The 12,230-nt window shown below is 40.8% G+C and overlaps 1 protein-coding gene across 1 annotated transcript in view; it reads right to left on the reverse strand.

The window, feature by feature from the left end:
- Nucleotides 1-22: 22 nt before the first annotated feature.
- pard6gb (par-6 family cell polarity regulator gamma b) overlaps nt 23-12,230 on the reverse strand; it is a 41,399-nt gene continuing 29,191 nt past the window's right edge. The window contains exon 3 of the mRNA XM_024294610.2: nt 23-1,465. Coding sequence (XP_024150378.1) covers nt 441-1,465 — 1,025 coding nt within the window. The 3' untranslated portion in view covers nt 23-440. The remainder of the gene's footprint in view (nt 1,466-12,230) is intronic.

Raw genomic sequence — 12,230 nt, forward strand, 5'->3', positions numbered from 1 at the left:
TAGGAGCATTCTGGAGTTTGCATAAAAGAGATAGAATAATTTATTGAAACAGATACAAAGATTTGATCACAATCATTGATGCATAAAAGACAATAAAAACATCATCTACACATAAGAATATACATTTACTCTTTAAAAAAATCCAAAAGCAAGCCCACATTGGTCCCAGAAGTAGGAATAGAAAGGATCCTGATCAGTGGTCACTCGGAGACAGTCAGTACATTCAGATCTAGAAGCTACAGTGGAAATGTCGAAAAACAGTCGTTTGTTCTGAAGCTTTAAGAAAATACAGAATCTTCTCTTGTTGGACAGAAGAGTATTTTGTAAAATACGTCATGTATGTACACTGGAGTTGCAGGAAACTTCCCATCATCTAGTGAAAGTCAACAGCTGGCGTTTGCAGTCTGAGCAGCTTTGATGTTTCTGTCCGTTCGGGAGCATTATAGGGTAATGACGGTGCCATCCTCCTCCACCCCTCCCTTAGGGAGGGCGAGGCTGTGGCGTGGGTCCGTTTTCAGGGAGTTGAGGATTTTGTGCAGGCTGCCGTTGCTGTGTCGGAGGGCGGGGTTGCTGCTGTGGTGCAGCGGCTGGCCGGGTTTCTGCTGCTGGCTGTGCTTGGGGTCTTTGTGGAGCTGCTGGCTGAGGCTGCCGCCGTGCTGGTGCTGGTGGGAGCCGCCGTTCAGACTCGTCTGGGAGTGGAAGGACGCGGTAAGGACCATGGAGGAGGGTCGAGTGGGGGGGTTGCGGTTGGATGGCGGCGGCGGCTGCGTGCGTGACGCACTGGACGCTAAAGAGCAGTTGGACCTCTGTGACGGCCGCTTTAGGCTGTTCTCGATAACGATATCCGTTTCCTCGTCGCTCTCCAGTTCGTCGTGGTAACCGTGCGCGCCTGAGGGTATCTCCCGCGCCGCGGCCATCGACGGGTAGCCGGTGGAGCCGCTGCTGTCGGACGACTGGCCGGAGCTGCCGGAGATCCTGCTGCCGCGGACCACGTTGTTGCGCTGGTTGACCGGCTTGACGGTCACAATCAGATTGTGGCTGTTGGCGATCATCATGTCCGTCACCTGATCCAGGGACTTCCCCGACACTTCGATGCCGTTCACCTCCAGAACCTCGTCGTTGATGGCCAGCAGCCCGGTGCTCTCCGCCAGGCCTCCCGGCACCATGCGCGATATGAAGATGCCCGGGACTTTCTCCACGCCGTGAGGCGTCACGCGCATGCTGGTGCCGTCCCGGATGTAGAAGCCCAGAGGTTTGTCCGAGCCGTGCCGGTACAGGCGGACGCGGCGGTGCGATTCCGGCAGGATGTCCACGTCGATGATGGAGGAAACGGGTCGGAAGTCGTGCGGCATGCCGATGTGGATGTTGGGGCGCCGGCGGTTGATGTCGCTGTTGCGCAGCACCACGGCGGCCTTCTTCTTACGGGTTATGGTGTTGGTGCCAAAGGTGCTGTAGTCGACCTCTTCTGCAACGAAAACCAACCAAAAAAAAATGCTGTTTAGTATTTTTCCAAACAACAAAGTCTGTGCATGATTCCTTCAGTGCTTCTTCATAAACAAAACCATCTGCCGTACAGCCAGAAAGCTTTGGTCCAAACTTCACACAGATGTGGCCAAAAATAACTTCCACATGAAACGCGTGCTCGCCATTTCAGCCGTTTCCATTCCAGATGTGAGCAATAAAAAAACATTTTGAAAGTGGACAACAAACGGAGAATCAAAGAAGAAGAAGAGATCCCCGACATGTCAGCTACACTCAACACCCGCCAGAGCTGAGAGACAAGAGCGCGGTCCAGGTTTGTAGAAAGTGCCGAGTTGGCAAATACACACACGCTCCTGCGGCGTCCATTATCCAGACGCTTCTTACTGAAGGGGATCCATTGAGATGAAGGTCAGACACGGTGATCGCTCACCATGAACTAAAACAATGACTCACAACCCATCCAGAGTGACGGAAGTTCCACTCCGATCATCTTTTGATCCAAAAGCGTTCTCAGTGATTTTTTAATAATGATTAGGCAGCCAAAAGTAAAAAAAAAAAAATCATTTTCTAAGACACAGTTTCTGCAGAGTGGCAATAGTTCATTAGAAATTCAGCTCTAAGTGGGCGGGGCCATTAGTGTGGTGCGGCCCCACCCCCTTCTATTCCCAATTGCTGAGACTTTGAAGCAAAAAGCTTGTCTACTGTATTTTCCACTTCTTTTTAAAGCGTAATTATTTGGTCTGCTCCTGATTCACAATGATTTGAATAAATACATTTGCACAAATGCAATTTTAAATTTAATTTATTTGTATTTGTCCTCTATTATAAAAATAATGCCACAGGAACATAATAAAAACACAGTTTTCATGGGAGTGGAGCTTTAAAAGTTGAATTTATTAATCTAATCCATGATTTGATAGTCTTTTGAATTATTTTTGTTATTTTCAAAATAAAACAGCTTTAAAGGCAGTAATTCATAATTTTACAAAATTAAACTTTCCTTTTTGTTCAGTTTACATCACTAGTCTGAAAAGAGCTTCAAAAAACAGTTTTAGAATAGAAATGTGACAAATAATTAAACGTTTATAACGATTTGATTTAAAAAAAAAAGTCAAAATCAACAAAGATGAGCACACGCTTTTATTTTGCTTGCTTTAGACATGTGAGCTTAAAGAAAAAATATGACTAAAAGAACCCTGTTACAGAAGAAACTTGAATCTGTCACATCTTCCTCTCCTCAGGCAGACAGGAAATCTGCACGCAGCGATGCCTGATCTGACAGGAAGTGGAGGTCCACAGCGGGACCATCAGCTGCTGCACATCCAGCTTTTTTGTTTTCTATGTTTTTAGGCCCGCTTTGACACAGTCTTCAATCTCTGAAGCAAACAGACTCCCTCTGGTTTGTCAGCAGTGCTGACGCTGTGAATACACTGAACTCCGTCTGAGAGCAAACCGTCGACTCAGCAATAGTTTGTTTTATTATGTAAGAATATAAATATTTAAAAAATAAAAGACTTGCCTAATTCAGCAAATTTAAAATAATTAAACAAGAAAGAAGAGGGATAAACTGAGTTTTTAAAGAAGCCGCCACTTCCTCAATCAATGCTCCCTTTCACTCTCCTGAACGCCAGCGAGCGTGAAGTTTTCCAGTTTTCCCGTTTTCCGTGCACGCTGTGGCAAAAGTTCACTTGATTAAATCCAGACAGGCATCTGCTCCACGGCTGGAATTTCTGCCACAAGTGCAACTCTCCTTTTCTCTGATGGGAACCATACCCCGGAATGATGGCAGGCAGAGCGCTTTCATTACAGGTCTTTTCGGTGCAACACCCTGCGTCCACACCCTCCCTCTGGTCTGGAGCCCAGACCGCACCACACATCGGCATCAGGGTTATAACGGGACGGAGGATGTTTTGGTCAGAAATCCTATCAGGATTGGGCTTTAATGGGTCCAAATGTCTTACAGCTGTACTTGACAACTTTGTAGTAGGCGTAGAAGTTTGTGAGGATGAATGTAAATATGAGTTTGATTGGAAAAAAACATAAGCGGGAGGCATTAAGGTAAAGACTTGGTCACATTTTGATTTAAATAAAGTTTTTGAACCATTTTCATAACAAAAAGACATTTTTAATATAATTTAAAACCTTTAAAGCAAACACCCAGATTGCTGATTATGTAATCCGTCTTATACAACCACTCCAACAGTGCTGTGCATTACCCTGCATGCCTTTCTAGGCCATTCCAAACAGGAAGCAATGCCACATAGTTTGCCTTTACTTGTATTTTAATTTTTAGAACACTGGAAACAGCTGCAGGTGCTGCAGGAACGTCCGATTTATTCAACAGCTCATGGTGAAGGAGGAAGTGCAGAGCGGTCCTCTGTCCCATTTAAAGACACCATAACATGCCTTTGATCGGCAGCTTCTCAAGCCCTGCTGTTGGCTCTTCTGCAGACCTACAGCATTTTGTTTTAGCCAAAGTTTGAGAAGAAAAACTGAAGTTTTCTAGGACATAGTTTCTGCACAGTGACAAGAGTTCATTGGAAATTTGCCTCTGAGTTGTGCACGGGACAAATAGCACGGGGCAATATTAAGATTACAGTATTTCCAGAGTATAAGTCCCAATTTCTTTTTTTCATAGTTCAACAAGGGGTGCGACTTATACTCAGGAGCAATTTATTTGTGATTTATTTTTCTTTTTAAAACATAAATAGGCTCATATATTTGTTATTTTCTCACTAGCAACCGGTTGCCCTTTGGTGGCTGTTTCTGCTAACAACCACTAGGGGGTGCTGTATGTGTGTATCAGTATTTGCTACCGACAGTGCCAGAAGAAGAAGAAGTATCATCGAAAACAATCATGGAAGATAATCTGATTGTTTTCCTCTTAAACTTAGATATTTTTCTTATTTACTTCTAAACATTTTTATTCGTTTTAAGTTGTATGCGTCCTCGGGCTAACGTGGAACAGAAAGTCATCAAACTGGGTTACAGAGAGATGTAAGAACAGGTAAAAGCGCCGTCATTTAGACACAGATCCTGCAGTGTAGAAGGCAACGATCACTATTAAAAAAAAGACTGAAAGATCTCATTATTGAGACATTATAACCTTTGATTTTGTAGAGCTTTTTAAAATAAATAAACCTGATCTCTCGATTTCACCGGTGACTTTTGTATAAATAAAATATACAATCAATGCTTCTAAGTAGCAATAAGACAAAAAACTTCATGGTAGCTTCCTTCAACACAACAGGAGCGTATAGTTTATGAAAGCATTTTCGAAAGGAGCATTGAGCATCCAAATTGACCCGGGTCAAAAGAGGTAGTGGACGTGAATTGGATGCGTGTCAAAAAAGGAGGCAGTTGATCCCATTTTGATGTGTGAATCGTGTTCGGTGTGAACGCAGCATTATGCTGTGGTTGGTGAATTTGTTTAGAAATGTCAGACTTTTCTCCCAAAAGTGCGACTTGTATGTGGTTATTCTACATTTTTTGGACTTGCGACTTATACTCCGACGCGACCTATACTCTGAAAAATACTTCTTTATCTATGTTCTCCGTCATCAGAAAAATACCACAAACACGTTTTAAAACACAGTTTTCATCAGAGAGGGTCTTCAATCTGAGATGCTGAGCATAGAAGTGACCTGTTGATTGCATAGGACTATTGCATAAACTAAAGAGAAGTAATAAAACAATTTTCACAGAGAAATAGGGGTGTGCATTCATACTAAATGTTCCTTTATTTACTAGCTTTTTAGGAGCAAATTTACTTGAAAATTATAAATTAAACTCCTCTAAATATAAGGAAGAAGCATGGTTGGAGTTATGATCAGACAGAGCTGGATCATTTCATCCTTGACATATTTCGGAGTACAGCATTTCTTCATTTAAAAAAAATAACCGACATTGATAAAATGCACATCTTTATTTTTTTACAAATATTATAGATATTTTAATGCTGTAAAACCCCTCACTACACACTTTTCTCAGACAAACATTTTGTGCCTCGCTTTTGCCCAACAATAGCTGGGTTAGGCTCCAGCAACCCCGTGACCCCAAAAGGGATTAAGCAACTGGATGGAGATCCAGACTACCATAAAAATCCACATTTAATCCGTTTTGGTCATAAACACCAACGTTAAAAGAAGAAAAACCCACTTCAGCTGAGGGTCAAGCGATTAGGGGGTCAAAGGTGAAAAGGCAATTTCTGGACATCTTCGTCGGCTCTGCAGGAATGTGCTGCTAAAACGAGCCGGAGATATCTCCGGACAAGCTGAAGATCTGCACAGCTTCTCCAGACAAGTGTTTGCTGCTGCATGCACCCCCTCCAGCAACAAGCTACATCCCACCTGCTTAAAACTAGGAATAAATGCTTTTCTATTGTTTTTTACTTGAAGCATCAGTATCTTGAACATCAGGTAAACTAATTTGATGCCAGCTCCCTTCTCTGCCAAAAGCCCCATGCTGCTCACAGCTTTTACAGCTTCAAATGTTTGGTCTGCTGCAGCCCGACTCTAGTAAAGCAAAGCTGTGACAACAAGGCGCTTCAGAAGCTTTCCCAGTCGCTCATAAACCACGCGTCTAGGAGTTACTGGATCAGCTGGTGGGGGCGTTTGGGGACACGTGATCAGGGCAGGTCTTTTGGAAACTGAAAACAGCAGGACAGAGCTCAAACAACAGCCGTTTCAAATCCTTTCTAAATAAAAGTTTTATGGGTTTTTCTTTTTTATTTGAGCCAAAAAAAGGCATCAGTGCAGAACATTTATTTATGGGAAGTGTGTGCATTGAGAGGCTTTGTTTCTTTGTAAACATGTTTCGTGATAGATCTTTATAGACATATAAGTTCCAGGATTTATAGGAGTGTAATACAGCAGCTAGATCCTACAGCGGCGCCATAAGCAGAGGAGTTCAGCCTCATGATGTTTGGAGGTGTTTGTGGCCCAGAGACTCATGTGATATTTCACACGAGGTTTTGTGAAAACTGGCAAACTGGTACGAGAGCACAGACACCAGCAATGAAGCGCTCGGCTTAAGAATTGCTATGATTTACCAGCAGTAACTCAAAAAAAGACAAAGTTATGCAGAACAAAGAGAATGGATCAGGCTGGAAAATTTGAGGAACAAAAATTGAGGATTTTTGCTGAGATGATACAATAAAAAAATAATGGAAGGAAGAAAAACTGACGGAAGTGGATGAAACTGATGTAGCAGCAAAATATGGAGGAAAAGAAAGTTAAAAGGTTAAGAAAATATAAAAAGATTTTAGATTCTTGCCAAAAACAGAAAAAAACAATAACACAAAAGAAGAGGAGAAGACCTGACGGCAGATAAGCAGTTGAGACACAAAAGCCTCGTTTCTTCTGGGAGTGTAGGGAAAAATCAATTCGGCGATATATTTTGATATTTCATTTGGTGATACGTGTATCAATTTAAAATGTTAAGACAATATTTAGTCAATCATTTATGAGCATCCTTTAGCATCTTGCTGTTGTTTTCCACCTAAACCCCCAGCACACTGAGCTTCTTTGACACAATCTTGGGATATATCGCGATACGTATCGTACCGTGAGACATGTACCGTATTGTATCGCCAATACACACTCCTCGTTTTTACAGAGTGGTACGGTATTTTATATTCATAAATACAAACTCTTATCTGAATTGCTTGGACTATTCTGAACCGAACTGTACCACTCTGTGGAAGCGAGGTTTAAAAGAGCCAATTTATCCAGTTTCTTTACTGACCAAAATCCATCTAGACAAATACAGCACAGCTTTCATACTAACCATTAAGAAAATCATTAAAAACTATTACTTTTTAATATTTAAAATCATTCAACTGCTAAAGTGCACATATTTTTCTAAATATAACCATTTGTATTTCTTTTACTTATGACTGCTGCTCATACAAGTTTGTTTCAAAATAAAATACACCGGTCTCAAAGAAAGATCCTCCTGCTGCTGCTGCACTCGAGTGTTAGAATGTGCCAAAGCTAAAAAAAAATCACGGACTGAGAAAAAACTGGAACACTTCAGTCATGTTTTCCATCAACACTGATGCCCTTTAGGCTACTAAATATGTCTATTATCAGCTATTTCTTAAAACCTACAAAAGAACAATCAAAGAAAAGAGACACCAACAACCACAGATTATCTTCCCGAAAAGCTAAATCTGATTTTTTTTAGAAACAATGTTTATACTTTGAAAGTTTTATCTTGACCTTGGCCTTTTATAGAAACTCATTCATAAATCATTCGCTTTATCGCATAAAAAACTGGAAATAAGAGCATTGTAACACATTTCCTGACAAACTTATTATCTCACATTAAACTGACACTATTTAGTAAAACAACTTCTATTTTTGGTTCCTCCCAGTTTTCAAAATAACCTGAAATAAATAAAATAAAATACAAATAATATTCTGTATTTTCAGAGAAAAAAAAGGAAATTTTCTTTCAACATTGCACCTTTAAAGAATTGTTAATAGAACAAGGATTTTTTTTTCTGCACAAGACTTAGCTTTTAATCTGGGACCTGAAATGAACTGAAACCAGAAGAAAGGAACATAATTGGCTAAGGGTACTGGATCACTTTTGTCCATGTAACAGTCCATGCAGCTCTCAAACTCTAATCTTGTAAAGGAGTTGTCAACTTGCACACTGATAGGTCAGTTTTATGGCGTGGTCTGTCTGATATATGTCAATGAAATGAGGCAGTCAGGGACAGCCCTTTTGCTACTTGTGCTGGTTGTATAAACTACCTTAAGTCAAGGTTTGATTGAACCATTACTATGATTACACTTGTGATTACTGTCAAAGGCTGAGGGACTCAGATGAAACCCTTCTTGATCGTTTAAAATAATTTTGAAAATTGCAAACCTTCAAAAGTGGCTTTTTTGTAAAACTAAGATTTTGTGCCACTAAATTCCAAAATACATCATAGTTTTGTCATTTTTAGCCAGATAGATACAAACAATTATGGAGCTACCTCTTTTTAATGATCTTAAACAAAAACTAAAAGTTGTTTGATGAAGATTGCACTTTTCCTAAAGATTCCAGGTAGGATTTTATTTGAAAAAGATGTGTCCTTGTAAAGTGAGTTTATAAAGCTTTGTGCACTGCCATGGAAGCATAAGGAATCAGCTCAGACCTATTTTGGTGAAATGTTTCATTAAGCCTAAAACTTGGAACACAGTTTGGGGAAAACTAGTTCATGGTCCGAGGAAGAAACTTTCCTTTGATATCTATGAAACAAAGAACAATGTTAATACCATAAATAAATCCCCGTGGTTACAACATTGTCCTTTACCCACTTTCTGGGGGCTCAGGCCAGAACAAGAATAGTCTTAAGCTTCAGCAGAGGGAGAGAACCCAAAGTCCACACAGAAAATCCTTAGCTGATAATCTTGCTGCGAGGTAACAACACACGTGAATTCTATTATTTATAGCATTTGTCAGTTTAAAAAGTAACCACTAGGTGGCGTGTAATGGCCTGTATATGGGATCTCGATAACTTTAGGTTTTATAAGTAAACAAAAACCTTGAATCTTAAAGCCTTAAAGTCAAAAAACGGTTCCAGGAAAAATAGATGACCAGAGAAATTAATTTTTAAAGAGTTTTCTTTTTTAAACCAATCGTCGCTGCATGTTTATATCATTGACTGTACTTGAGAACTGGACCAAGTGAGCGTGATGTCACCCTCAGAAAATGGCTTACTTTTGGCTCCAACCAAATTAAATACATTGAGTCGCCTTTTTTTTATGCAATTGTTGGAGCCAGACGACATCAGTAAGCAGTGGTTGATCAACCTAAGGCCTCATTTCCACGAACGATCTAGCACGGTCCGGTATTTAGAGCGTTTCCGTTGCAAAGTGGATCCATTACTGACCTGTACCTCTTGGGAGCCACCATCGGTTATAGGTCCTTTGAAAAGTGGAACGGAGCCGCCGTAGCCAATTGGCAAAAGGTGATGACAACATGAGAAAGCACAAATATAGAACTCATTCAAGCTAACTTTTGTAAGCATTAAAGTTTTTGCGGTCTCCTGTGTACTCTTTTGGTCATAAGTCTATATAGAAAATGCCAGAAAACAACAGCAAGGCCTGGTCTATGGTGGAACTATGACGGTGTCATGCAGAAACAAACCGCTCAGTGGAGCAAGACTTAACTGAGCTCACCAGAAACACTCACCAGAATTAACTGGACTGTAGCGTACCACTCCTTACTGTGCTGTACTGGACTGAACCATTTAGTGAAAACGAGGCTTAATTCATCATTTCTATGGCAACCACACTCACCAATCTGGTGAAAGCTTGTTTGTACTCTACACACCTACCACTTGAATGCATTTTTGGAAGAATCTGTCAATAAAACGTTTTGACTGTTCAACATGAGACCACACACTTTTATTGAGGCATTTGATTGGCCAGTTCATAACTTGAATAACTTTTACTACAGTAAAATACAAAAAATGAGCAAGAACATGTTAAAAATGGTGTATCAAAGAAAGAATGGTTATTCTGAGAAATAGAATGGGATTTTGGCTTCTTGGAACCAATGGCTGTTTGGAGCGTGAGGGGGAAGAGCTACTTGGTCCAGTTCTCATATACAGTCAATGACTTATGTATTTGTGTTGTTAATAACCGTCACTGTGTTGATTAGATCTCATATCTATCCGTGTTATGATGATTGATTGGTAGATTTCCAATCTCATCAAGCTACCATAAAGATTTCTTTAACTTTTTAGTAACATGTTGGAACCATCTGGTAGTGAGATAAACATGAATAAACAGAGATTTAAACAAAATCTTCCGTTGATAGTGACGTCTCATGCGACCTTGGCCTAGAACTCTGTGTGCACGCATCCAGATTTTAATATTACCAAAAGCTAGCCAGTCCAACAGATTTTTAAACACTGGCCACGAAAAGAAAAAAAGAATACTTTCAAGAATTTATCTTGAAAATAACATCTTTAGATAGCATTTGAAAATACTTTTTTTATTGACAGGTTGCCATTATACTTGCAGCAACCTTACTGGGTGTGTACCAATGAATGTCAAGCTTATTTTTGCAACCATTTCACCCAAACTTTTTACATTTTAGGAAGATCGGGTTTAGTTACCTCATAAGACGGAACAAATCCAACCCTTAAAAACCAATTAATTCAAACCCATCTACATTTCTGCTCAACAGCCGTTGGAGCATTTCTAACGTATCAGAAGTTCCTAACGACAGTAAGAACACAAACCTTCAGAGCGCTCTGCTATAAAGAAAGGGTCTGTAACCTCTGTCCTGTAACTCGGCCTGAAGCGTATACAGCTACAGCCCATCAATGCATGTGACATTCCTGCTCCTCGACAACCCCCGAAGCCCCCCCCCCCAATAATGGTCTTCGTCCAAGCATGACAAAGTGCTTAGTGACAGGACGGACCACAATCACGAGAGGGAAAGAATAGTGAATAGAAGTGGAGTCTGCTGCCTTTAGCATTAGGTCACTGGATGCTGTGGCAGCAGGCTTCATCACAGAGACATGCACACAGAGCTGGAAGCTCCACACGCTCCATAGCGTGGCATGAAACCTCACACGGCAGAACAAACTAGTCAAGGAAGTCCTGGACGATGCAGCCGCATCAACTCAAACCCATATTTGGATCTTGTGCATTTTCTTGCATTATAAAATTATCTTTAAAGAGCAGACCCCTTCCACAGTGGGACACAAAACATGCTACATTACTTTACTCACAATCCCAATCAGCTTACATTAGAATGAACCGGAGCAGGGAATGTCTTATACCAGAAAACAAAAGTCTTGGGTGTTCGGAGAACACAGAGAAAGAATCCAGACAAAATAAAGAACACTTTTTTTTAAAAAGACATCCAAGCATATTTCACATTCCTGCAGGGGAGGTGGAGACAGAGCCCGAGTGGAAATTTGGAGGACTCGAACAAACGAACAACAAAAAAAAGAACAGACAGCAGAGTTGAAGGCTTAAATGCGACCATGCATTTGTACATCTGTGCTGCATTATGCACAGAAAAGAACAAGCCTACAAGGACAACTGAAAGAATCTTATAGCAGTACAAATGATATGAAATAAACAAAAATATATATATTTTCTGATGATATGTATTAGCAATTAATCAATTGAAGTCAAGTCAACCAATAAGATTTTGCTGGTCACTTTTGGTCCAACATCACGCTCCAGCTGATTCCACAGAGTTCAGTGGGGTTGAAGTCAGAACATCTGGCTTTCTGCAGGTAGTCTCTCATAAACTGTGCTCTGAGGAAGCAACCATTATTCAAGTCCATCATCTCGTTGTCTGTTTGCACGGAGATCGCCTCCCAAGATGACCAACTTTGATTTTCCACTGAGGCAGACGCTGCCCTACAGCATCCCACTGTTTAAAAGAGCTCTCTGTTGGTCATTGACACAGTTTTGATAAGTTAAATTAAATTGTTAAATTCTTGAAAATATAGTAAAAAAACAGCTGTGTGCTTCCCCCTACAGGTTGAATTGAAGTATTACAGTTGAATTTTGTGATTGGTCAAACCACGTCATTTCAGATGTCCGACATCATGACCCTTCAGCTCCTGTAATGATAACAGTCCAGCCCCCAAGCCCCTCCCCTCTGACTGGATTTTCACATTTCGGCTGTGGGTGGAGTCAACCTCCAACTTCCCTGTTTGGTTACCCTTTAAGCATCACCGGCGACACCTAAGGTGTTCAAGGGTTCCAGCTATATAAAAA

The sequence above is a fragment of the Oryzias melastigma genome, linkage group LG11 (genome assembly GCF_002922805.2).
Source record: "Oryzias melastigma strain HK-1 linkage group LG11, ASM292280v2, whole genome shotgun sequence".
Taxonomy (NCBI): Eukaryota; Metazoa; Chordata; class Actinopteri; order Beloniformes; family Adrianichthyidae; genus Oryzias; species Oryzias melastigma.